The sequence below is a fragment of the Cebidichthys violaceus genome, unplaced genomic scaffold (genome assembly GCF_023349555.1).
Source record: "Cebidichthys violaceus isolate CVI_PGR_0920_01 unplaced genomic scaffold, fCebVio1.0.p SCAF_8, whole genome shotgun sequence".
NCBI classification, from domain to species: Eukaryota; Metazoa; Chordata; class Actinopteri; order Perciformes; family Stichaeidae; genus Cebidichthys; species Cebidichthys violaceus.
In genome coordinates this window covers 15068728-15093999 of record NW_027176964.1, presented here as the reverse complement: position 1 = coordinate 15093999, position 25272 = coordinate 15068728, and the positions used below count along the sequence as shown (strand labels likewise).

Below are 25272 nucleotides of genomic sequence, written 5' to 3'. Positions count from 1 at the left end.
AACAAACACTCTTTTACCCTTGGTGCAGTGGTATTAAATGAAGTAGATTGTGTGTGTGTGTGTGTGTGTGTGTGTGTCAGCTGAGCTTTTAGCTAAGCCCAGTGCCATGACCACATGACATACACTATGTAAATTGATTCGAGCAGTTAGCGTAGCAGCGCAATCATGTTTACCATAACAAAACTGCAACTACCTTCCTCCTATTACCTTGCATTTCAAAGGCTTCAGAGAGCAGCACTCAAATTAGCGGCGCGAGCCTGCATGTACTGATTACCATCAAATGGTAGAAACGGGCTTCTTCTGCTCTGCGATAATGTCTCAACTCTCCGTCTCTCTTCCCGTCTCCGTACACCTTCATCTCTTAAACTTCTTTTTTTTTTTTTACTGACCACCAGTAAATGAAAGTGATGCCTTAGTCAAAGAAACAACACGCTGTGTGTTTATGCCTTTGCCTCTGTGATGAAGAGCTCAGTAAGAAGGTTTCTGATGTGAGAGAGTAAGGAGCAGACGGACACTTGACACCTCCAGAGGAACATACAGTTGAGGAGGGAAAGCAACAGATGGCAGAGTAGACTGACCTCTGCCAGGGAACTTACAAGACTAAAGGTATTCCAGAGAGTAATTCTCCTCCCTTTTTGTCTTTCAGCTTCCTCCTCGTCTTCCTCCCTCTCTCTCTCTCCTCATATTTACCTCCGTCTCTCCTTCAACTCAGATCTTGTTCTCAGCTCATTAACGGCGTGTCCGCACACACCTAGCTCATCGCTCTGCTCGCTCAACCATTTGCTTGCAAGATGTTCCCCAACCACAACACCCCCCCCCCCCACATACACACACACACACACACACACACACACACACACACACAAGAAACACACAGAGAGACAGTACTACTCCCCACTGCACCGAACACACATCTAAACATAGTTGTTCGGTGAGATTGCATTTGCCGCATCAGCCTTACATCAGGGTAATATAAAGACAATGCATTTGTAAGTAAATGTTTTTCTGTGTTTTCCCCCATCTCATTAGAAATAATGGCATATTACCACAGTACTGACTCATTACTGGGCACACCGTTCATTTCCTAACACTGCACCATCACTTCCAGCTTTCACTGAGAGGAATGGCTGAAAATAGCTAGTACATAATGGGTTTCCATGGTGAGAGAGGGAGAGAGAGAGAGAGAGAGAGGGAGGTGGAGTAGAGAAGGAGACGTCATGTTTCTTTGCCCATGGGAAAGTGACCTCTAAATCACGGCTGTCCTTGGAAGTGGTCTAGAAAAAAAGCTGTTAATGTTATCACACGGACTCCCCCTGAGGCAATTTTTTTGCTACCCACCCAGCCCCTCTCAAAGAAACAGGCGTGCGTGAGTCCTCAAATACAAACACATCTTCGTCTTTCTTCTGTCTGCAGTTAATTCTGAACTGCTGCTTTGAGTGGCAGGTCGCTGTCACCCATCCAGCTGAATTAGTGATGGGAATTTAATGCTGGCGGTTGCATCGCTCAAAGGCTGCTGGCACTTACACACAGCCAAGATGAAAATGTTCCCACAAAAGTAACCTCCAGTCAATCTTTCCAGAGTCAACTTTATGTTTTCTTTATTTTTGCTGCAATAAATAAAGTATAATGTGGTGGAGCTGGGCAAAAAAATAACTTTGCTCAAAGATGAGCTGAACAGGTCGTCCTGGATCGCTGTAGTCGGTGTATTGCTGATGTTGGGTCTCGTAACTGTATAAATAATGAGGACCACATTCATCAGGACTGACTTTCAGCATTTTATTGCAATGCGCCAGAAATGGCATCAGCATAACTTCCCTGTGTAGCAACATAAACGGCACAACGTTTTCTCGGCGCCACGATTTAGCATCGCAAGCTACGTGGCAGCCCTGCTAGGCACGTCTCTTTACAAACGTCTCATTAAAATCAATAAAGCTTTAGCGCTTAAACGTAAGAACACATTCACTTTACACTTGTTTAAAGTAGCTTAAAATAATTTGGGTAAATACGCTTATTTGCTTTCTTGCGAACCAGTTACATGAGAAACTCTGATATCTGTGTACGGTAAACATAAAGCTGGAGCCAGCAGCCGGTTAGCTTAGCTTAGCACAGAGACTGGAAACAGGGAAAAAAAGCTAGTCTGGCTCTTTCTAAAGGTGACAAACCCCCACCTAGCAGTATCTCTTAAACTAATTAACACACAGGCCTACATCTTGTTTGTTTCATCTGTACAAGAATGTAAGATTGAATCATGTTGCAGTGCTGAATGTTTCGTAACTTCCTGGAGTTGCCATGAGGTTGCCAGCCCAACTTTATGCGAGAAAGCGATTACGTGTATTTCCCCAAATTATGATCTATTTCTTTAACCTCACTTCTAAAATACTGAGGGTAAAGTGCAGGAAGAAAATGTGTAGCTTCCCAAGGAAATGTCCAAAGCATATTCATGTAGTGTCATGATATGTAATGCTTAATGCAATTTTTTTTTAGTTTGTTGTTTATATATTCAGCTAATGAAGCTTCATTTTAGAACCAATGTCTTGGTGGGAAGTTCTCAGATGCTTTTCCTTTACTACACACACTTTACACACACATACTGCACAGCGGCTCTGCTTTCAGTGACTGGTGATTTAAAGGTCCCTGGCTATCGACAGATGTGTTACACTAGATTGAGCCGGATGCTGGTTACAGAATTAAACACTCTTGTATTGAGGAGTGAGGTTTCCCTTGTAGCTTAATCCATTTTTTCTTCATCGCCCCTTTCCAGTTGTTCATTGTGCAACCAAGCATAATAGTTTGTATAAAAGTGAAGCCCTTATGCTGTTGAACGAAACGTCAGAGATTTTTTTCAACTTACCTTCTATGATTCATTCAAACAATTGATTGTTTTTTTTCTTTTAAAAGCAAACATGGACAGGACACTACGTAACAGCTTGCGTACGCTTTTGCCAGATGAAACTTGATTCCCGGCTGTTTTGAACAAATGTGTAGTGGAGATAAAAGAAGTGACCTTAAAAATTGCAGCCACATTTGAGCCCTTGTCGCGATCAAGTAATTCATGAAGCCATTGTGTGCAGCTTAATAAAATCTTAACTGCCTCTGCCTTCTTTATTGTGTGCCAACCTTGTGCCAGCTGCTATGACCTAGTTTAAAATGAGAGTGGTTGTGTATTACATCTTGTTTTTTTTTGCTTCTTTCATTCTCCAGATGCTTTTACATCACTCTGCCTCAATTTAAACAGCAGGCGTGTTTAATTTAGATGTCCTCTCTCTCTCTCTCTTTCTCTCTCTCTCTCTCTCTCTCTCTCTCTCTCTCTCTCTCTTGTTCTCTCTCGTTCTAGAACGAGAGCTTTATTGGGCATCTCAGAATCCCAGTTCACAGCATTAATCCCCTCTAGATTCATAATTCATATCCCTGCAGATGGACCCGATTCTCGGTTTTAAGAGCTCACCAGGTGTGATGTCTTGTCTCTTTGATTCCCTTTTTTTTTTTTTTTTTTTGAGAACATCTGATATCAGGGTTCAAAAAGGATGGAAAATAGGTGAGCGTGAGAGCTGAGATAAAATGATGGTATTAAAGATGATATCCATTTTTCCCACCTATGTGCCACACGTATTTATGCACCTTTATAAAATATCACAAGCCAGTGCAGTTACAAAAAAAAAAAATGTTTTACCGTCAATGAGCCAGAAGCCTTTTTCTAATTCAGATTTTGACCTTTTCAAAAACCTTTTGGGCTACCGTAATGTCCAGACCTCTTCCATGATCGACTGGCTTCTTTTCTTTGTCTCCCAGGGCTGAATGAGTGTATGATCAACAACGGCGGCTGCTCCCATGTCTGCATGGACCGACCCATTGGCTTTGAGTGCCAGTGCCCCGCTGGCTACCAGCTACTGGACAAAAAGACTTGTGGTGGTAAATAAAGAAACTTTAGACACCAAAAAATGTAGCTGCTGACCAAGCTACTGTGAGACTCTGTGTGTGTGTGTGTGTGTGTGTGTGTGTGTGTGTGTGTGTGTGTGTGTGTGTGTGTGTGTGTGTGTGTGTGTGTGTGTTTATGTGTTTATTTATACACACGTACACTCTATCCTTCACACTTTCCCCATCCTTTTAACACTAACGTTTCCCCATAACACCCAAGAAAAAAGCCTGACATCTGCTTGAAGGAAATAGAGCGGAGAAGCCGACGGAGGAGACACGCCCTGTTTCACTGTCGACTTATTTCTTCCCATTAACTGAATGACAACATGTCTGTGTGTTTCTCCAGCACTTGCGGTTATTAATGTGCATATTTACTCATCCGTTACAGCTGTTAGTCTTAGAAATTCATCGCTATATTTACACTACGGGAATTTTAGTTTCCGCTCTTATTTAGTGCAGCTCATGAGGGTGAATTCGTCACTGTCTGTTTGGGTCCGTCTCTGCATCGATTGATGGCCTCTCTTCCCTCTTCTTCCCTGCAGACATTGATGAGTGTGAGAACCCCGATGCTTGTAGCCAGATCTGCATCAACTACAAAGGGGATTTTAAATGCGAGTGCCATGAAGGCTATGAGATGGACCCTGTTACTAAGACCTGCAAGGCAGAAGGTGAGTAGCAAAGCTCAATAATCAACAATGCAAGATGTCTGAGACAATAGGATTTATGTTAGGGTTTCCTATTAGGTTGAAAATGAGAATCAGTGATTAGTCAAAAGGATGCCAGAGATTTTGAACGTGTTGTGCTTATGCTTCGTGTCCCTGCATTACAGAGTAAATTCAATATTTTGTTCTTTTTTTATATATATATATATATATATATATATATATATATATATATATATATATATATATATATATATATATATATTATGCAGTTCTTAACCTAAATAGTTGCTGTTGTAAAGTTAGATTTCCTTCCACTGAAAGTACAAAAATCTGTGTTGTATTGTTGATAACAACACATTATCTCAAATGTTGCGCCGCCTCATTAGTGCTTCACGCTAACACTTTGAAGCCGCAGTGTCAAAACCCTCCTCGTCTCATAATCACAAACATCTCTCTGCTTACGGTCGCTCTGCACTTGCTTGTGCAATTGACATAATTGCTTCATCATAAAGAAAGCGAGCATCACCAAGGCAAGCGCTTTGGTTTCTCCCGGGCCAAATCTGTCCTCAAGTGTCCCGTCACATTAGACCGTTTCATGAGTGACAGAGTGATGTGTTCAACCATGCTGAACACTTCTAATTGGGTAAAAACAACTCTTCAGGGGTACCTGGTTGAGTCACGGCGGATGCTAATTACACCAAATTGAATCTGGTGTCCCGTTAGGCTTGTTGACAACAGTTGTTGGACTAGTGGAGACCAAAGTGAACTGCTTAGCGGCCATTTCATTTTCTTTGCCCTTCAACCATGGCCAAAAGCTATTACCATGAGGCTTACAGAGAGAGGCCAGTTTATATGTTTGCAATCCATTTCCCCTAAAATGTTGATTATTTAATTGGCAGGAAACAGTGAGTCAAATGAAATGTGGTGATTTGGTCCCTGTGGCTGTCAATTGCTGTGATTTCTTTTCCCTCTATTAGGCTGAGCTGATATCAAAGCTCAGCACTCACATCTGTGTGTGTGTGTGTGTGTGTGTTTGCATTTGTACACACTGTATGGATTGTATCTGCCCCCTGCCTCTGTCTGCATTTGTGTATTTCTCTCTGCATGACTGCCCCGACGTGTTTGCTATCAGTTCATCGTGGCCAGGAGAGAGCTGTGTGTCTGGCTGCGTGTCAAGAGCAGCGCAAGCAGAATAGCAGTGAATGCAGCCGTTCCACCGCTGCCGTGACAGTCCATAAAACCAGCAGGGGACTATTTCCCCCTTTTAGAGGGGTTGGAAATGTTGTCATTGTAATGGCCAGATTTGGAGAACACTTAGTCCTGACGAGCGCTGCCGTCATTCAGACCTTTGAGGTGGGAGAGGGCGGAGAGGGAAGAAAGAGGGGAAACGTGCAGGAGTGCGATACTACAACGAGGTTACGACACAGACTGTCAAAAGGAAACTGAGGCGAGCTATTAATGAGAGAATATTATATCTGCCTCTGGAGATAACTGGCTGCAGCTGCCATCCTATTACCATGCAGTGTCAGAAAGAGATAGGCTCAATATAGATGTTTCAAGACCAAGGTGGGCTGTAGTTGCCAGCAAAAAAAGTGATAAAACCTTCCCTGTGGCATCTATTACCCACTTGACTTGTTCCTGCCCGAATTATAGGAAATAAGCTGAAGATGGCATGATAATATAAATGCGTTTTAAGGCCCCTGTTCACATTTGGGGCTAATTAAAATGCATCCTGGGTGACCTTATCGCAAGTGGACAGCTCTAAAAATAGGTGTGAGTGCACCCAAAATGAGACAAGGACACGCTGTGATGTAGACGCTCAATGCTGAGCTATGTGTGCTTCTGCTGTAGCATTACAAAGCTACCAAACTCAACTCAACTTTATTTAGTTGACTTTTAATAATTAGAGTTCATAATGTCTTATATTTGAAAATGTATACAGATTAAATTATATAAATAATGATTTAAATGATGAATAAATGAAGGAAGTGATATGAAAATTCTAAATATAATGTGCAATTATTAGAAAATGAAAATACACAAACACTGTTGGTAGGTCATCTGCCAAAAAAATCCAATGAATAACTATAAAAAGAAATTGAATTGAGCATACACCCTTTTTCCAAGCTTCAACTATCAATAACAAGTAAAGTTATAATTTAGTCTGGAGTGGATGTCAATCTTAATAAGCTTGTTTTCTTTTAAGATGTGTGGGAGAAATTGTTGGTGGACAGGATAGTCATTTTACAACATCTGTGGTATTTATGACATCAAGACAGCAGGGCAGATGTGCGTGGTCAGGAGTAATAAATGGACAAAAAAAAAAAGGCCTTCTGAGGTATGTAGGATGCCAGGTGCGTGATGGTTATCATAGTGAAGAATAGTATACGTGATGGATGGTCGACGGGTGACACTGTAAGTATGAGGGGAAGGTACTTGAACTGACAGTTCTCCAGCTCTGGCTGCGGACGACTTGAAATGGCCAGTCAAATAGATGTTCTCACAGCAATTGTAATGTGTAATGTTTCTATTTTATTTTATTGAAAGCTAACGTACAATAAAATGTATAGACGTACCCTTTTGGATAGATTCTGGCCGAATGAACAGTCACTGTCGGTGCGGAAAAAGGCAAACAATCATCATGTCTTGGTCAGCAGCCTCTACTGGATATTTTGCAATAATTTCCTTCTGATAAATTGATGTCGGCATAAATTCTCAATTTATTTGAACATATTCTGCAATTGTTCCATTTGTCTTTACAAATGATGTCCTTACATTTTGAATATATATATATTTTTGGTTTCGACGTAACATTGGATTTTGGGATATGAGTAAACAGAATCGATGTATATGAAAAAAAAAATAATCAGTTATACTGTGAAGCAGATGTGTGCAGCGCTTCAGTTTAAAATGTACAGGTTTTATGCATTTTTAAGAATATGGAATGTTTTCAAAATATTGTCTAAAACCTGGCTATACATAGCCAATAATTCCTGGTCTATATCAGAGCTAAAGCGTTGAGGTATTGTTGAAGTGACGTCTATTGCTCAGAGGATTGTATCATGATTTCATATCCTGCTTTGTCGGTCTCATTTTGTGTTTTTTTTTGTGTACTTCTTTATCTGGTATGTACATATTGCTAATAGCTCTAAGGCTGACATGAAATATGTATTTTTAGCCATGCTAGCGCCAAAGGTTTAAGAATAGCAATGTCTATGTGGATGTTAGCATTTAGCTCAAAGCACCACTATGCCTACATCCAGCCTCACTGAGCCACTAGCATGGCTGCACACGTCTTGTATCTAGCAGTAGTCACAATTTCCCGACTGATAAAATCAAATAGGAGTGGGAAATAGAAAATCTAATCCCAAGTGATCCCATGAGATGCATTTGAGATGGATTCTGCAACCAGGGGAGACCTGCAATCCATAGTTGCCCCTATAATTGACACAGTGCAGGCATAAAAAGACAAGGCCTGTCCTTGACCAAAGAAATTCTAAGTCAACTTACACTCATAGGATTTTGTCAACTAATCGATACGTTGATTTAATCGACAGATCTGTAAAACTTTATCCAAAATCTTACATTTACCAGGAATGTGTTTTTTTGACACATTCAGCATGAAAAAGCATAAAGAATGAAATATCAACGATAGAAATCCTAGGCACCCAGGTATTGACATGATTCTGTCTGTTTAAATTGATTGCAGTTGAAGAGTGAGATGAGGGAACGCATCATGATGCGTATTGTTTTGTCAGGTGGCCAAGCAAAGTGTAAGAAACCCAGTCTGATTTAGCTTTGTTCAAGGTTGTTTATCGGGCCCTCCGAGGGAATTCCTGCATTGCTAGTCATTTAGTGTGTGCGTGTGCACGCTCACTCATGTCTATTTAGTTCCACTGCCTGTCTGAAAGTTGACAGCTTGCTGTTTAAAGAGGTGCCGAATGCCAAGGTACCGCTAATCTATATTTGCAAGGAGAAGGTAATAAGGTCCGTACAACTTAATGATGCATCCAGACACACTGATCAATACTGAAACAATGCAGCAGTTTTTAATGAAGGATTACTGTCCCTGCACTTGTTAGATGAGGATATTGAGCTGTATCACGCAGGCCTTGTGTTATGTTATTTATCTGCGCTAAAAGATGACAATAAGAGCATCGACTCGGGACGCTGCAAAGACGCTGCATCACATTAAGCTGCAATGGCTTTTGCCGCTGCGGCGAAGCCTCTGTGTTATTACAGTAGAGGAATGTCTACATCATCCACTGACACGCAGCATCATGTTCAACCGTCTTATCCGGCAAGGGTTTTGATGCTGTGCTGGGAAAAAAAAATTACAATCTCTCAGGCTTATCGGCATCTTCTCCCTTTTTGTCCTGCCTTTGCAGCAGAATAATGTTGTACGCTTTTGGGTTTTTATTATTGACACGCATGCAGGTACAGACATTATTTCTCATTTCTAATCCAATCTAAATCCAGATCATGTTTGCTCAGAATGCCTTTGGAAGTTAATTCCACTGGCTAAAGGTTATGTTTACTTTATTACACTTTACTTGCTTGCTATATTTGAACCACATGAGGGGTGCTGTGCAGAGAGGATGAGCGCAGCTCCTTTCTAATAAGAGATAGTGTCATCGACCCTTCTTCCCGCCCTTTACCAAATTGTCAAAGCTTATTTGACTGGCCATTATTGAAGTACATCCCAACTATGTAATAACCAATAATGTATTCCTCTTACTGATGTATTAAACCTGCATCTAAATGACTTTTTACTGGGACTGATTGTAAATTCCAGCTGGATAAACTCTCCCATACTTAGGCCGCAAAAGTTCACACTTTTTCAAGGGCAATACATATTGTTGTACTTTGTGTGCAGGAAAGAGCCCTTACCTGCTGTTCACCAACCGGCATGAGATCCGACGCATCGACCTGGTGAAGAGGGACTACAGCCAGGTGGTGTCCACCCAGAAGAACGCTGTGGCTCTGGACCTGGATGTGGCCAACAACCGCGTCTTCTGGTGCGACCGCTTTCACCGGAAAATCTACAGGTAAACGTTTATCGACGAAACCTGAATTTTCATCGATCAGAAACTCTTGGATTTGAAAACCAAACCTCTTTGACATTTTTGACAACTTCAGATTTTAGACAAAATAATGTAAATGTGACCTTACCGACACTGGAAGTGCAAAACCATATATTGTTGCACCCTGGCGTTATTTAATTTGCCTGTATTTGATTTACTGAGCATCTACTTGTAATCAACTGAGACAATGGTTCAGGCCTGCTACAGTTGTAGATTCATTTCACCCATTGTTATCCCGACTACGATTTCTCCCCAGAGTGTATTCTAATTGGAGCACCGTGTTCTCTTCATGAAATGGATGTTAAGAGAAAAGCTCTCTGGGGGAACTAAAATTGAAATCCCTGTTCGGAGAGCACAGCTGCCTGGCCCTCACCTCACACCTCTGCCGGGGCCAAATCATTAGCGGGCAGGGCAACCCACGAGTTAGGCCTTGTCTATTCTGATAAGTGGCGCACCTAAGAAGGATGCCAACCCCCGGATGAACCTGCTCAGCGCATTGCCCAAGGCTACAGCTCGCATAGCAGTCCCGTTCTCCACTCCAGTTAGTATCCACATCAGACGGGATGATGCACAATCTGTAGGGTATTCACTGTCCTGTATGTTCTCATACTATATATCCACTTACCATTCATAGAAATCATATTCCAAAAGTACTTTGTACTAAACCGTTATTAGTTAACAGTTATTGCTAGATTGACTTTCACTGCTGTGATTGCAGTTGCGTTTCTAGAGTTACAGTTACAGTCAAACTGCTTAAAAATTAAAAGTTAAATGCTTTGGATTGTAATGAAATCACAAAAAGAGAAAACAATATTTTATAAGGATGAATCTTTTTTCTGATAGGGTGCCATGTAATAACAACGATGGTGTATAAAGAGTCAGGCAGTCAGCATCCCTCCACCACACAGCCATTCTGTGATAATGGCTGGTTTTCTGTAGACTATGAATCACATATTCTCCTCCCCTCAAAATACTCGCTGCGTCCCCCTCTGTCTTTACCCCCCCCCCCCCCCCCCGCAGTGCCTTCATCCATGAGGCCAGTGACCCCTCCCAGCAGGTGCCGCTGCTGGATTCTCTCCTGCAGACCCCCGTGGGTCTGGCTCTGGACTGGCTCCAACACAACCTGTACTGGGCCGACTCCGGAGACAAATCCATCTCTGTGGCCTCAGTGGACGCCACCAAGAGACGCGTCCTCATCAACACCGACCTGAGTGAACCCCGGGCCATAGCGCTGGATCCCCATCAAGGGTAAGGAGGAGGAGACGATTCATTTATAATGTCTGCTAATTACTAAACTGTATGCTATTCATTTACATCAAAATATACAGTATGTCGGCATAAAATTGTCAAACTGCTTTATATTGGTGACCCACCCGTATATCTCTTTGAATATGCTGGTAGACACTAAACTGGTCTCTTTTTTTTTTTTTTATCAAAAATCATTTTCAATGACCCTAGATAAAGATTTTTTTTTTAGGTGAGTTCAGCCCAGGACCCAGGAAATTAATAAACATAATCCTCTTCTGAGATCATATCTAATGGTAAATATAAGAGAACGCTTGTTGCTGTACGTGGGAAATCCAGAATAACAAGCATGTGACCCATTTAGCATCCTGACTCAATAGTTTTGTAGAAATTCTGTCCCAGATGAGCGTCCCTAATCTGGGAAGCTTTATGAATTTGTGCCTGCGTGTGCTTCTGCATCTTTTGTTTTCTGGTGATCCAAACCCAGATGAAAACAAACAGTCACAAAAATAAACTCAAATAAACAGGCACATAACCTCAACTGAGGCACGCAGTGAGAATTTCTGCACATTAAAGAACCAATCATGACTGCCCAACAGGAATCCAGCACACAGATTTCTTACTCTTGACAGCAAATAAAAGTTTTGTCTTTGCGGGAAAACTCACTTAATGTCAGTAATAAACATAAAAACGACGTAATCTGTAAATCACTGTATTTTGCTGCCGTGATCGCCGACTGATATTGCCCAATAACCGTTCAAACTATACAGAACTCGTACAATAACAGCGTTTAAACACATTAGACCTACCACAAATCAATGCTATGGCTGCAGTTTTCACTAACACTGATAATGTGCATTAGCACAGCTGCAGAGTTGCATTGAATACATTGCTTCTAATTATGACAAGGATGGGCTGTTTTAAAATGTGTCTCGAAACACACCCGGAAACCAAAAAGTTCCAGATTCAAGTTTGTACAAAAGATGATTCTGTTGCTGCTTTGCTGCTCTTTTGTCTTGCGTTGTGATTTCATGTTGCTGAACGGACAGCTCCCATAGAGCGCTCTTTACCCGGATCTTTTGGTCTGTTGCATTTATTTGTGTTTCTGTAACTAATCTGTTTTTTGTAATATACCAGCTGCTATTAACCAACATTTCTCCATTCATGTGTCCCCTTCAAAACCCCAGCTCCACACATTTCACAGGTGCTATTCCCAGACATCAAATCAGAGACTTGTATTGCCACTGCTATAGCATTCAGTCTGTATCAAAAAATCATGTTTTCAGCTGCCAATTGAAAAAAAAAATGGCATTGCCCTATTTTTTTGCAGTCTTACATAGGATTGTTCTGCAATAGGCCGTGTATTGCATGGCAATTTCTTGCACTGTCATCCTCATCTTGCCAGTGCAAAAATGTTGGTGCAGTAAATATTTAAAATAAATAGGGCAGAATGCTATATGACTCGTTATTATCTAAAGCAAGTTAGTAATTCTTCCCCCTGACGTCAGTAAGCCATTTCTTTATTATTCTTTATTCTTTATTCTTGGCAAACTAATTGATGGAAAAGTGTCTCAGTGCAAACCCGCACAACAGGGGCTGTTAGCACACCATCAGCAGACAAATAATTGCACTATAAATGCTGAGAATCTCCAAAAAATGTGAAAAGGGGGAAGCTATTGTAAGATAAGAATGAATTATACTTGTGCAGTATAAAATTGTTTACTTCCACATATCTTACTGAGTGCAGCAGCACAACATAAAGACTCTGTAATAACACAATAAGTGTGCTGCCTTTTGTTCGACCCAGCTTTATGTACTGGTCCGACTGGGGCACGCGAGCCAAGATCGAGAAGGCCGGGATGAATGGAGTGGACCGACAGGTGCTGGTGGCTGATAACATTGAATGGCCCAATGGCATCACTCTAGGTGAGAGGAGAACAGCTGTTTTTTCAACTCCCGTCCTTATGTTATATATTACACAGTGCTATATTGTACACCTATTGCTGTGTGTTTCTGAATGTGCCTGAAGCAAAGAGTCCTTAAAAAGAGCTAATGCACTCACTCAACTCATTGTAGTTAAAGGTCAAAAATAATTCCAATTATAAGGGTAAATGCTCAATGATAATGGCAAGAAAAAGATTAATACAGTTATCACAGTTGCTTTGAATGACATTTGAAGTGTTTTAGAAGTTCTAGATCATCACAGTGAAACTTGCGGCGGTGTAATCGTGAGCATCTGACATTTTAAAACGTAATCAATATCATCTAAAGGGATTTGTCCGTCAGAGTGCAAGAGTGCTTACCGTGAAGACAATCAATTTGTATTCAGCTTGGAAAAAGTCCTTTTTGTGTGTGTGTGTGTGTGTGTGTGTGTGTGTGTGTGTGTTTCTCAGATGTAGCCAACAAGCGTCTGTACTGGGTCGATTCAAAGCTGCACCTTGTAGCCAGCGTGGACCTGAACGGAGCTCACCGCAGGACACACGTGTCGTCCGCAGAGAGCCTGGGACACCCCTACGCTCTGGCTGTCTTTGAGGTTTGTGTGCAAACGGATTCGTAATGGTTTTTGCCGTTGTCTGTGGTATCATCCAGTCTCCCACATCCCATCATATCTACATCTCTCTCATTAGCCTCGCAGGGGCCTGCAGTGTGACTGGGAGTCTGAATGTAATGACTGTTAAATTCAATTTACTGTGTGTGTGTGTGTGTGTGTGTGTGTGTGTGTGTGTGTGTGTGTGTGTGTGTGTGTGTGTGTCTGTTTTCCCTTGTGGGATTGACTGGCTGAGAATACTAAACAGAAGACAGCTATAGAGCAGCCTAAAGCAACCCACACACTCATGCTTTTGGTCATAAGCCAGCTTCCCTGTGTGTGTGTGTGTGTGTGTGTGTGTGTGTGTGTGTGTGTGTGTGTGTGTGTGTGTGTGTGTGTGTGTGTGTGTGTGTGTGTGTGCAAAGTCCCAGCCAGTTTCAAATGGCTGCTAATGACATCACCCAAGTGGCCTATTCCCCCGTGGGACTCTGGAAGGGGAACTAGCAGCAGACCAGATTTACAAGCATGGATTTGTTGAAAAATACCAATTTGGGGTGAATTGAATCGGTGACACCAACACTAGATTCAAATGTCCCTCCTTTTACAGTAGCAACAGAGTAAAGAAGCCTCAACGCTGCAGACCTGACCTCAAAAGCAGAGATGGAACTATTACAATACCACCATGTAAAAATACTCCAGTGGAAAAAGTAGAGGTTGTGCATTTAAAAATGAAGTAAAAGTACATAGGTATTATTGGCAAAATGTATTTAAAAGTATCAAAAGTCAAATTTAGCAAAAGACTCCTGTTCCGCGTTGTATTGTCACACTGTATATTATACAACTTTATTATATAAAATAAATGTATCTAAATGTAATGTAAAATCTTGTAAACTGCAAAGTAACCAGGAACTATGACGATCAAATCAAGTGAGTGAAAAGTACAATATGTCCCTCTGAAATGTAATAAAGTAGAAATATGAAGTACAGAAACTGGTACTACTCAAGAAAAAAAGAAAAGAAATCGTTATCTTGTTCCAAAGAATTGCTGTTAAGAATACAAACTGTCACTGTTTTAACCTTTTTTAAAATGAAAATAGCAATCTGTCCACTGCATAACCTTTATGGTTTTCCTTACTGTACTCTGCTGTTAGTCCACCCTTTTAGGCAGCGCTGTAGAGTAACTCACAGAAATGATGATACGTTCCCTCTGGTGGAATACCTCATCGATCCGGGGCTCCTCTGCCCTGTTGCGACAACAAGGTGACCTTCTTGTTCAGGATGTTGAACATTCACCAGCCCCCATTTTATTGACTGGAGCTTGTTGTATTGTACATCACATTACCATGTCTTTCTGACTCAGTGACTGACTCACACACACACACACACACACACACACACACACACACACACACACACACACACACACACACACACACACACACACACACACACACACACTCGTGTGTGGCAAGACTTATTGTCTCGCTAGAGATTAGCCTGTAGTTTCTAAGGCAACCGCGAACAAATGTCAGTCTTCTTAAACTGTTGAATGAGTGAACTGGGGAAAAAAAAAAAGCAAACAAATCAATAAATAAACAACAAGCATAGTTAAAATTAGCCTTTGAGCTACTCTCTTTTGATCTAAATAGGATGCGTTTTAATCATTTAAGACCTAATGCTCTAACGAACCACAAAGGATGTGCCAGACACTTGGAACCTATAACAATAATGCCAGTGGATAGGTTGAATCTCCCTCCACAATAAGGTGTAACTCTGTTTATTGCCTGCTGTTTACTCTTGCACTCCAATTGAATTAAATAGCATGTCTTATAGTTACCATTAAACCTTGGCATTTGCATTTCCTTGATGGATTCATCCCCTCATATTATTTGCAGCAAAGGCCACATTAACACTCTCTTCGGCAAAATAAAATGAATTAGACTCCGTGTGCCAGCAAGTATTTATCAGTGCATATTTCACGTGTCCTAATTTTCTTTTTATTATTTTTCCACAAATAAATTAGATTTAGCATTCAGAGCTGTTAGCGCTGCGTATTCTCCCACAGCATGCTTCTGATGTGATGGTAGCTAGTTGCTACCGTCAGCATGCTAACATGCTCACAATAATAATGCTAACAATCTGCTAATAACATGGTATAATGTTTACTATGTTCACCATTTTGGGTTAGTGTGTTAACAAACTTAGGTTTACATGAATTTGGTCACAAACAAATTGAAATGTGGACCAGATGATGGTGCTAGAGTAGTTGTGTAATCATAGAGGTTATTATAGTTAAGATAGTACAATTCAAGTACATAGTAACTGTTCTATTGTGTTAAAAATGTAAAAATATAAAAGGTTGCAATATTCAGTACTTTTCATATTTTTAGTATTGAAACCAAACCCAGAATTAACAGAATTAATACCCACATCAACATCAATAGTTAAATAGATATTATTGAAAAAGTGACATACAAATTTTGACTTTGATCGTTTCCCAAAAGCCGTAAAGTGGCCCATTATTTTTATTTTGGATTGTAGAGATTAGATATGATTCGTAGTTGAATGGCTCTGACTTTTGAGGTCGCCACCCACACTGCTGGAATCACTAACTTGCCAGTATGTGCTGTTGGGTTTAAAACCCAACACAACCCCCGACTGACTTGTTCCGAGTATTGCTCATATTGAGACAATGCTTCTCTCTGTGTTTCAGGATCGTATCTACTGGACGGACAGAGACAGATCGGCGGTGTTCATGGCCAACAGGCTGACCGGTCAAGACATCCACGCGCTGGCAGAAAACCTCAACGACCCCCATGACATCGCGGTCTTTCACCAGCTCCGCCAGCCGCAAGGTGTGTTCACACAGTATGAGTGAGGGGGTCTTGCCTGCGTGTCTGCGTGTCGCATGTCTGCGACCACGTTTCCTCAGTGGATCCATGTCGACCCAGGCACATGAATAAATGATGGTGAGGCTTGTGACTGTGGTGGAGTGATCAAAGCATTGGGAGCAGCAGTGCATTCACACATCTGTCTAAACCCTGGCCCCGGCCCGCTTTCCTCTTAACATGACAATCCAGATTTGAGTGGAACTGAACAGAGGTTTTTAATCATGAATGTGGAGGCTGTGTCTTTCCAATTCGATCTTCATACATACCTGATTTTATCTTAACACGATGCCATGAACACAATGGTGTTGTACCTGGCACAGAGCTCAGGGTCCTGTTAATATTTACAGCAAGTTTCTGTCTGATGCCAGATTTGTATTCTTTCAGCTTTTGTTCACGCACACACTTTCTTATAAGGGAATTCAACAGTGTTCACGGTGGGGAACAATAAAGTGCATCGACTTCTTCTGTCTCTCTCTGACTCTCTGCTATCTCCCCATGTTGAATAAGTGATAATCTTATTTCTATAACCACAACTGTGCAATTCTCCATGTCTCTCTCTCTCTCTTTGTCTCTGTCGCCGTCTCCAGGCCCAGACAGCTGTAATCTGGGCAGTGTGGCGAATGGAGGGTGTGAGTACTTGTGTCTCAAGGCTCCACAGATTACCGAGCATTCGCCCAAATACACCTGCGCCTGCCCCGACGGGCAGGACCTGGGGCCTGATATGAGGGCCTGTGTGCCAGGTGAGCGTGTTTATGTGAGAGCATTAAGCGATCAATATTAGGCGGAGCGCCGCATGCTTACTGTGTAGATAATCAGACTCTGCTTGACTTAAGTAAGCTCTTTTTTTGTGTGACGAATGTCATCAGAGGGAAAACATCAGGGATTTTAGGCGCTTGTCTCCTGGATCAATGCTGACAAATGTTCTCTTTGTAGGAAAGAAATATAAAAAAATTATAATAATTAAATAATACTAATTGAAGAATAGATACATTAATAGATACATAATAAGTTGCATTTTAAAGCACCTTTCAAGGGACCTAAGGAAGCTTTTTGTAGCCAGAACAAAGCAAACAATAACACAAGACAGAAAATTAATAATGATTTTCTGAATGAAAATAACTGTTTTTGTATTGACGTGAGCCCTGTACTGCCTGAAACGTGTTGTTTATTGGATATGACATTTAATAACTTGCTTAATACATTTCATCACAGAGCTAATACGGTAGAAAATAAGATCAAATCATATTTTATTTGTAGTAGGTAGTAATAAATAAATAAATAAATAAAAAAGATTAGATATTCTCCCTTCAAGCAACATATTTATTGAACCTGTAAATAAAAAAGATAGTTGCTAAGCAACACATGCAGGCAGTGGATACAATAACATGGACCACTATGCAATGAAATGCAATCTAACACTACATCTCTGGAACAAATACTACATATGTTGTATATCGCAAGATCAGTTGTATTTGCCTGAATCATAAACAAGAATGTTTGTGAAATCCTCTTTATGGACAAGTACTAAGTCTAATGAGCTGTGATTTTTGATTTTTTTTTTGGTCAGCTCATTTATGTTTAGATTGTTTGTTATAAATCTTATAACAATAATTCAGTTTCTCGAGCGAAAGGTTTCTATGGTGCTCTTCGTTTCTCTGCAGCAGCACCAAGAGACGACATGACACCGACGTCCTCACCTGGCACTAGAGCGACTCTGGCGGAAGACTTCCCGCCGCCCTCAGGGGGAGTATCGCAGGCGGACGCCACCCCTCACTTGACCACAGCTCCCTCTGGGGCCCCCGAGCCCCTCACGCCCCTCTCCACTCTGAAGCCTTTGTCGTCACAAGAGTCAAAGGTGCTGGGCTCGCACTCCACCGCCACCGCTATGGTCATCTCCACCACACCTGCAAGGGACAGCAGCGTCTCTCAACACTGTGAGTGGGCTGTGAATTCAAAATAATGTTAGTATGGAGACACAGGAAAAAAACTATTAATACAGTGAATAAGTCTCATTTAGAGACTCATAAGCAGATATGTAAGCATTCACTCCTTGATGTCACATTCTTACATTCACTCCGAGAAATCCAGCACTATGGGATTTTTATTTTTCATGTTATCTCTGTGTGATTTTGAAAGAGTGGCCCAGAGATGGGGCCCAATTCACTGATGAAGGGGCACTTTCACCTGAGCGTCCTCATCTCCTGCTAAGCGCCACATTCTACAGTCCTCCTCGCACTCATAATGTAGCTAACAACCTCACCCTCAATGTAATGACGACATTAAAGTAAGGTATCTACTAGCCCCAACAACCACGCGCGACTGCCTTTTAATAGGACTGATCGATGGTTGTCTCGAAAATGTCTCCTTTCCCTCAATAAATTGTGCTCTGTGTGGCCTGCAGGGTATTTGTATGCCTGCCAGGACATGCATGCACTTAATAAGTGTTTTAGTAAGCATGTGGTATTCAAATGAGTGTGAGGTGACATTGGAGCCTCATGGTGCCTGGCTGCATGAAGTGTTGGAGGTCAGGGTTAGTGTCAAGTTCACACTCCAGCAAATGCCAAGAAACTCATCATTTCCCATTTTTTATTCCAGCCTCTTTTTCGCTCTCTGTCTCTCACAGCCACGCATGCATGATCAGCCGCTCTGTTTTATCTCCCTCCTCCTCCACCTGCTCTCCCATTCTGCCTCTCCTGCTTATCTCTCACTCTGTTTCTCACATATTTTTTTTTATTTTTATCCCGTACACTTTCTCGCTCGCATTCTGCTGTCTTTTTTTGACCCTCGCTCTAACTCCTGTTTCTCGTCCAATCTCTCTCTCTCTCTCTCTCTCTCTCTCTCTCTCTCTCTCTCTCTCTCTCTCTTTCAGCTGGGAGCGAGAATTTCCTCCTGGGCGAGAACCTGACAGTGGCTGTTTTGGGAGTGGTCATCCCCATCGGTAAGTCACCGGAAGCCTTCTTGTCTGTGCGCGTCGGTCCACATTAAGGCCTGCAAGGCTGCATAAAAGCTGCTGTCTACTTGCTGCCTGTGGCCACTCTGTTTGTAGTCCATTCACACTGACCCTGCCGTGGCAGGATGAGAGAAGCCTGGCCCACAGGTCTTCCTCGCTGAGGTTTCTCAGGAGTCATTTTTTTTTGTGCGTCTGACATTGCTGCCACGCTGCATTATTCACTTCACGCTGTGTTGTTGTGTTGGGTTCTGCTACAGCCAGATTTGTCAGTTGGCCTTTTTCGCTTTGTGTGGTTAGCGTACTATAGTGCAGCAAGAGAGCACACAAAGGGTCTGTGCACGTCAATTGCAAAAATATTATTAATATCTCTTACAATAGTGGTATCCAGATATTTTTGTTTTTATGTTTCCACATTTTGAAAACCAATTCGGTGGACCTGCATAGAACTGACCTGCTAAACAACTCTCAGATACCTGTTTTCACATGGCACTTAAGCAGTGTACAGCGATAACAGTGGAAGATTTACCACTCAAAATTCTTAGTCATTTTTAAAACAATGAGTTCTTAGTTTCAGAGGTTGACAAAAACAGGGTTTTCATATGAAGCTCACACCTTTTATCAGCTGTAGATCCATGCATCGGTTAAAAAAAACGCTGTCTGTGGCTACCGTTACATATGAAATATACGTAATGGTTACATAGATGACATCATGCCAAGAGACTGTGGCTAAAGGTTTGTGTCACAGGAAAAATCTTTACCAGCTGGTGATGCATGTAAAAGACATTATTGCAGTTTACAGCTAAGTGTTATAAGTACTGTAAGATCAGGCTGTTATTTGTTCTGACATAACTGCGTTTGGCTTTTTAGCTCACATATTTGTGTTTTTTACTTTAAACGTTTCAAGAGAAATACTGTAGGACGAGAACCCGCTGTGTTTGGCAAACGTAGCGTTATCTCAGGTAAAGCTGGATGGGGTTGCTGCAGTGTAGACTCTGATAGAAGAGACGGGCATTGAACAATCACCGTCAATTTGTTTGTGGTGCTTAAAGGATACTGAAAAATTCAACAGCTACATTCTTTTTCCAAAGAAATGTGTCCCGAGCTGCCCTTTTAAGATGAAGATTTGATAAAAAAAAATTTCCCCGGAAATATTTTGTCTTGGGTAAAGCTGCTCTTACTTTGACACCACATATTACAAAAATATACATAAAGGCTGTATGCAAAAAAATGTATATGCTGTATATGTGTGAAATATTACTTCTGTACATCTGGCCTAGCAAAGCCAATGTAACAGCAGAAGTGAAACATAATGAACCAGTCAATTAGTTCAGACGGCCTGCTCTCATTATAAACTTAATATGGTGAACAGACAGTACGGGAGGAAAAAAAGAGACACAATGACAGCTTTAATGGTGCTTTATTGGTGAATTTAATAAAGCATGATTAAATCACATTGCTTATTCAAGGACACATTTGCTGAGTTGCCAATAGATTGCGATGTAATGTGATAGTTAAAATGTGCACTCCCCAAGGATAGTCTAAAACTAATTTACGCCAAAGCCAGGCCTCTAATGAGGCTTCACACAGCTGATTCAGACTCTGTGTTAAAAATGTGTTGGTTGGCGTATGACCCGACTTTGACCCGATGTTTAGCCGAGCCACCCACACAAACAACCTCTCTATCGCTGCCCCCCCCCCCCCCCCCTGCCCTCTCTGTCCCCCGCATGCCTGGTCTGCTCCTCTCTGTGCCTCTCATTTCACGCCATGGACTCGTAATGCCTCGTTAACGCTCCCCCTTCCCGTGTCCCTGCCGCTGTGTGTTAAACGCATGCAGTTCCTATCGTTGCCACAGTGGTGTTCGGCCTAGTGTGCGCCGGGGTCTACCTGGTGTGGCGCAACTGGCGGCGCAACTCCACCAAGAGCATGAACTTCGACAACCCCGTCTACCGCAAGACCACTGGCGAGGGCGAGGAGGACGAGATCCACATCGGGCGGACGGACGGCATGGGTCACCACGCGCACCATCACCCGTACCCGCAGGGCGTCAACATGGGAGTTGTGGGAGCCGGAGGTGGCACCTGCCCGCAGTTCATCGCCCTGCCACTCGGGGGCAGCATGCCCGATCCGGGGACTCACTGGTACACGGAGCAGCCCATGCTGTCCACGGCAAAGTGACCCACGAGAGCGGATTCAGGGGGAAGATGGCCGCTTAGGCACACGCGCACACACACAGTGAGGTCAGGGGTGACTTGGACTGAGTTTGCAGAAAGTACGAACAACATATCATCAAGTGTTACATGCAGCCATATTCTGTGCCAATTTCCATTTGAAAAACAGCAGATTTATTAAGACTAACATGATTCTGAAAGAATAATTTCATACCTTATCTGTGCTGGAGCTAGATCTACTTCCTTCAGTAAATGCTGAGAATTAAATACAGAATTATTAAAGTGTTGTAATGTGTTCCCAACATTGACCTGAACTTGGAAGATGGAAACGGACTGGTTCCTCTTTTGGAGTCTTTTGCATTGAAAACCGAGTGAGGTGTGTGCTGTGTGTCTTATATTTTGTGACGGGGCATGGTGAGAGGTTCTGTTTCATCCTCGACGTATTCATTTGGGCTTTGTGTTATTCCCGGTTGGCCGTGTAGCTCTGGGAACACTGTTTAGGAAGGAGGAGCTCTGAAACTGGGATAAGCAACTGCGTTGGTGGGACAATCTGTACAGATTCATGTTCGAATCAATCACAAATGTCATAAATGTCATTACTGGAGCTGTCGTTTGTAGTTTTCCTCAAAAGGTTTTCTTTTTGTAAGAATTTTTTTTTTTCATTCTGACTGATTTCAAAGAAGGCTCGATAACCACATGATTTGCTTTCTCTCTGATTCAGAGCCTGTAAGGGTGAGCTCTCTTGCGTTTAGGAGTGCAGTCGCTTTGAGGGGAAATATTTTGATTTGGCCTCCAACACCTCAAAGTTTTGGGATAGTGCAGCAGGATTGTGGATTGAAAATAAGAAAATAGAGACATGGTATGAGAATGTACCTACTGTGTGAGAAGAGAGGATGTGAGGTTAGAGGGAAGTGGATTTTACGCGCTTTACGAGTTCTTTCTTATCATGACTTGTTTAGATGTTCAATGGTTTGAGAAAAGCAATAGACCTCCAGCTTTCAGTCAGGCTGCAGTGTTACGTGGTTTACAAAAATCCTTGAGTGTTATAAAATTGTGTTTGATCACCCGCTTTTGACTGTGACAAATGCGCACACAAGTACGCACAGGGTGCAGCGATAGCAAATTCACGCTGTTCTCCAGAGGACGGATGCAATGTGCACTTGCCCTACGAAAACACAAACAGCATGCATAATTGCTCACCAGCTGACAATGCAGCCATTCATTGTTCCGGGCAGAGACACGCACACGTTCACAAAAGCAAGCTGGATTGCAGCACCCGCTCCGCTCCCCTCCTCCTCCTGAGATGGCCGATATCTGAGCAGACAGTTTTGCATAGAGCCGTGTGGGAGGGCCCAGCTGGTGGCTGCATGATGAAAAAGACCCGTCAAGTAATGTAACCACGGAAAACTAAAACCTGACTCTGATGGAATGAGGTTGAGACCAAATTGTCAGTGAACATGCTTCATGCTGGTTTAGACACTGTTACTCCATTCATAAACCTTAAAAGTCTGTGTGTGTGTGTGCGTGTGCGTGTGTGCGCGCGCTTGTGTGTGTGTTCACTATTATGCATGTGAGTGCTAATTTCATCCCACAGCCATATTTGAACCGTTTTGTATGCTCTTTGTTGCACAACCCTCTTAGAATGCCTTCTGCATTGTGTATTGCATGGAACAAAACTGTGTGAAGGTGCGTGGGTACACAGGTGTGTGTGTGTGTGTGTGTGTGTGTGTGTGTGTGTGTGTGTGGGTGTGTGTGTGTGTGTGTGGCAGTGGAGGAGCTTTGAGGGTGCTTTTTGATTCATTGATTTGTAAATATGTTTTCATAAGGTTTTTGATAATGTATTATACAACTATGTAAAAGAGAAGATGTACATAAGATTTTAGATAAAGTGTTGACATGTATATTAATTTATTTGTATAAAAACAGAACACTGCATTCCCTGATTGTAAGAAATCTGAATTCTCCACCAAAGTGGTTTGTGTCGTTTCTTGCTGTGCACCATTTAGCATTCTTTTGTGTGCAACCCCCCTTTTTTTCCTTTGTCAGCACACGTACAACATGGTGTCCCCTCCCCCAAAAACGTCCCACATCCTTTTCAACCTTGGTGTTAATGAGAAGAGTGATTTTTTTTTTGATTTTTTTTTTGTTTATTTGTGCCTTTTTGTTTACTTTGTCATTCTCCTGTAGTATTTTTTTCATGAAAAGGACAGGGATCAGCCAACTACTGTACATGCAAGGATGAACTGTATGAAGACCAAACTGGTTCCACTTTTTGATTTTCTGTAATGGATTACTTTGGAATATCTCTATATATTGATATATAAAATCTGACTGAAAATTTCCTTAACGTGTGCCGTTTCATTTTCTTCCACAAAATATCAGCTGTCACGCATACATATCACGGACCTGCGCCGGCAACAGCCGTGTCTGGAGGCGTTGTGTTTTTCGTGTCGTCCGTCTGTCCGTCCGTCTTTACCATTCTTGTCTCAGGAACACCTGGAGAGCATTTCTTCGAATTTGGCACAAACGTCCACCTCGACTCCAGGATTTGCTGGAGTGATGACACCTTGGACAGACATGGATTTAAACTGATTCTAAAATTCTAGTCTTTATATTGACAATGGGTCAAATGAGTGTGTAACGTGAACGGTGTTGCTCATAGTGACACCCTGAGAGAATCATTCCTCAACTATGCAGTTCCCTTCAGCTCTATGGAGTTTTTAAAGCTGGTTTTGGTTTCCAAGGATCCACAAACTGAATGTTTGGTTCAGTGTTCACCGCATCCTGTTTTTAGATTTCTTTACCCGTTTAGCAAAGAAGCTCTGATAAACAAGATGTAAGCATCCTGCTCAGCACCAAATGGCCGACAGACAAAGCTAGCCTCTATCTAGTGAACATAGATGAGAAGCTAACGAGCCGGGTAATTCCCTCAGGATTTTATCAGGACCGAAAAACAAAGCTAAGCGTGTGTGAATATTGGAGTTACAGTTGGTCACCCTAAATGAATGCTAATATTTCTACGTGGCAATTGTTTGCCAGCACTTAAGCTACATCAACCATCCTTGTTGTGTGTCAAATGTGTGTGATTTTCAGCTTGTTGTGTGACTTGCTAACATATATTACAAGTAGAGCCATAGCTGAATGATTCTATTTTTTCTTCTTCTTCACAGCAGTATCTGATTAAGTTTGATAACTGGCCAGAAGACTGGAGCAGAGCAGCAAAGCTTTAAAATGTATGGAAATGTGCACGGTCTGTTTTTATTGCTTATGATTTCAGGTTTTGCTTTTTCGTGTTTAAAACCGATAAGAAGCTACTCCCACAGTATGTTTCAGAGTCCATTCTGCCTGAGCTGCTTTTCACATTCATCCACTTACAAAGTGATTCATCAGCATGCAGAAAACCCGTTGTAGATAAATCCAGTCCATTATCATTATTAAACTGAAGCAGGGGGAAATGCCTACGAACTCTTCCTTGTTGAACCACTCCCATTAGGAGATGGTGTAATACCTATTTTGTATTTTCCCGTGGTTCCTGCAGCAGTATAACCACAAAGACAAAGATGAACACCGTTGTTCACTGTGGCATGAAAGCCTGTTTGGGATGGGGGGGGTGTGTGTGTGTGTGTGTGTCATATTTACACTGATACATCAGTGGAATAGACACGTGGTCTAAACATGAAAACATATTGTCCAAATGCTTTAATCATATTTCATCTCTGAACACTGATAATCTGTTCAGACCAATACTGATTTCCATACAAGCAGCTGATTAAATCGCTCTCTCTTTCTGAGGATATAAATATATCTTTGCTTTCTGGGGATATATA

The 25272-nt window shown here is 41.9% G+C and overlaps 1 protein-coding gene across 3 annotated transcripts in view; it reads left to right on the top strand.

The window, feature by feature from the left end:
* LOC137892397 (low-density lipoprotein receptor-related protein 8-like) overlaps window positions 1-23793 on the top strand; it is a 68948-nt gene extending 45155 nt beyond the window's left edge. Inside the window, exons 8-18 of one of the 3 annotated variants that reach the window (XM_068737473.1) lie at window positions 3790-3909; window positions 4458-4583; window positions 9457-9628; window positions 10685-10912; window positions 12717-12835; window positions 13303-13442; window positions 16150-16291; window positions 16915-17067; window positions 17992-18261; window positions 19197-19265; window positions 21112-23793. In XM_068737473.1, the coding sequence (XP_068593574.1) occupies window positions 3790-3909; window positions 4458-4583; window positions 9457-9628; window positions 10685-10912; window positions 12717-12835; window positions 13303-13442; window positions 16150-16291; window positions 16915-17067; window positions 17992-18261; window positions 19197-19265; window positions 21112-21452 (1880 nt within the window). In that variant the 3' untranslated portion in view covers window positions 21453-23793. Of the gene's footprint in view, window positions 1-3789; window positions 3910-4457; window positions 4584-9456; window positions 9629-10684; window positions 10913-12716; window positions 12836-13302; window positions 13443-16149; window positions 16292-16914; window positions 17068-17988; window positions 18262-19196; window positions 19266-21111 lie in introns of all 3 variants that reach the window. The other 2 variants (XM_068737474.1, XM_068737472.1) reach the window with 2 other exon arrangements.
* Window positions 23794-25272: the final 1479 nt, after the last annotated feature.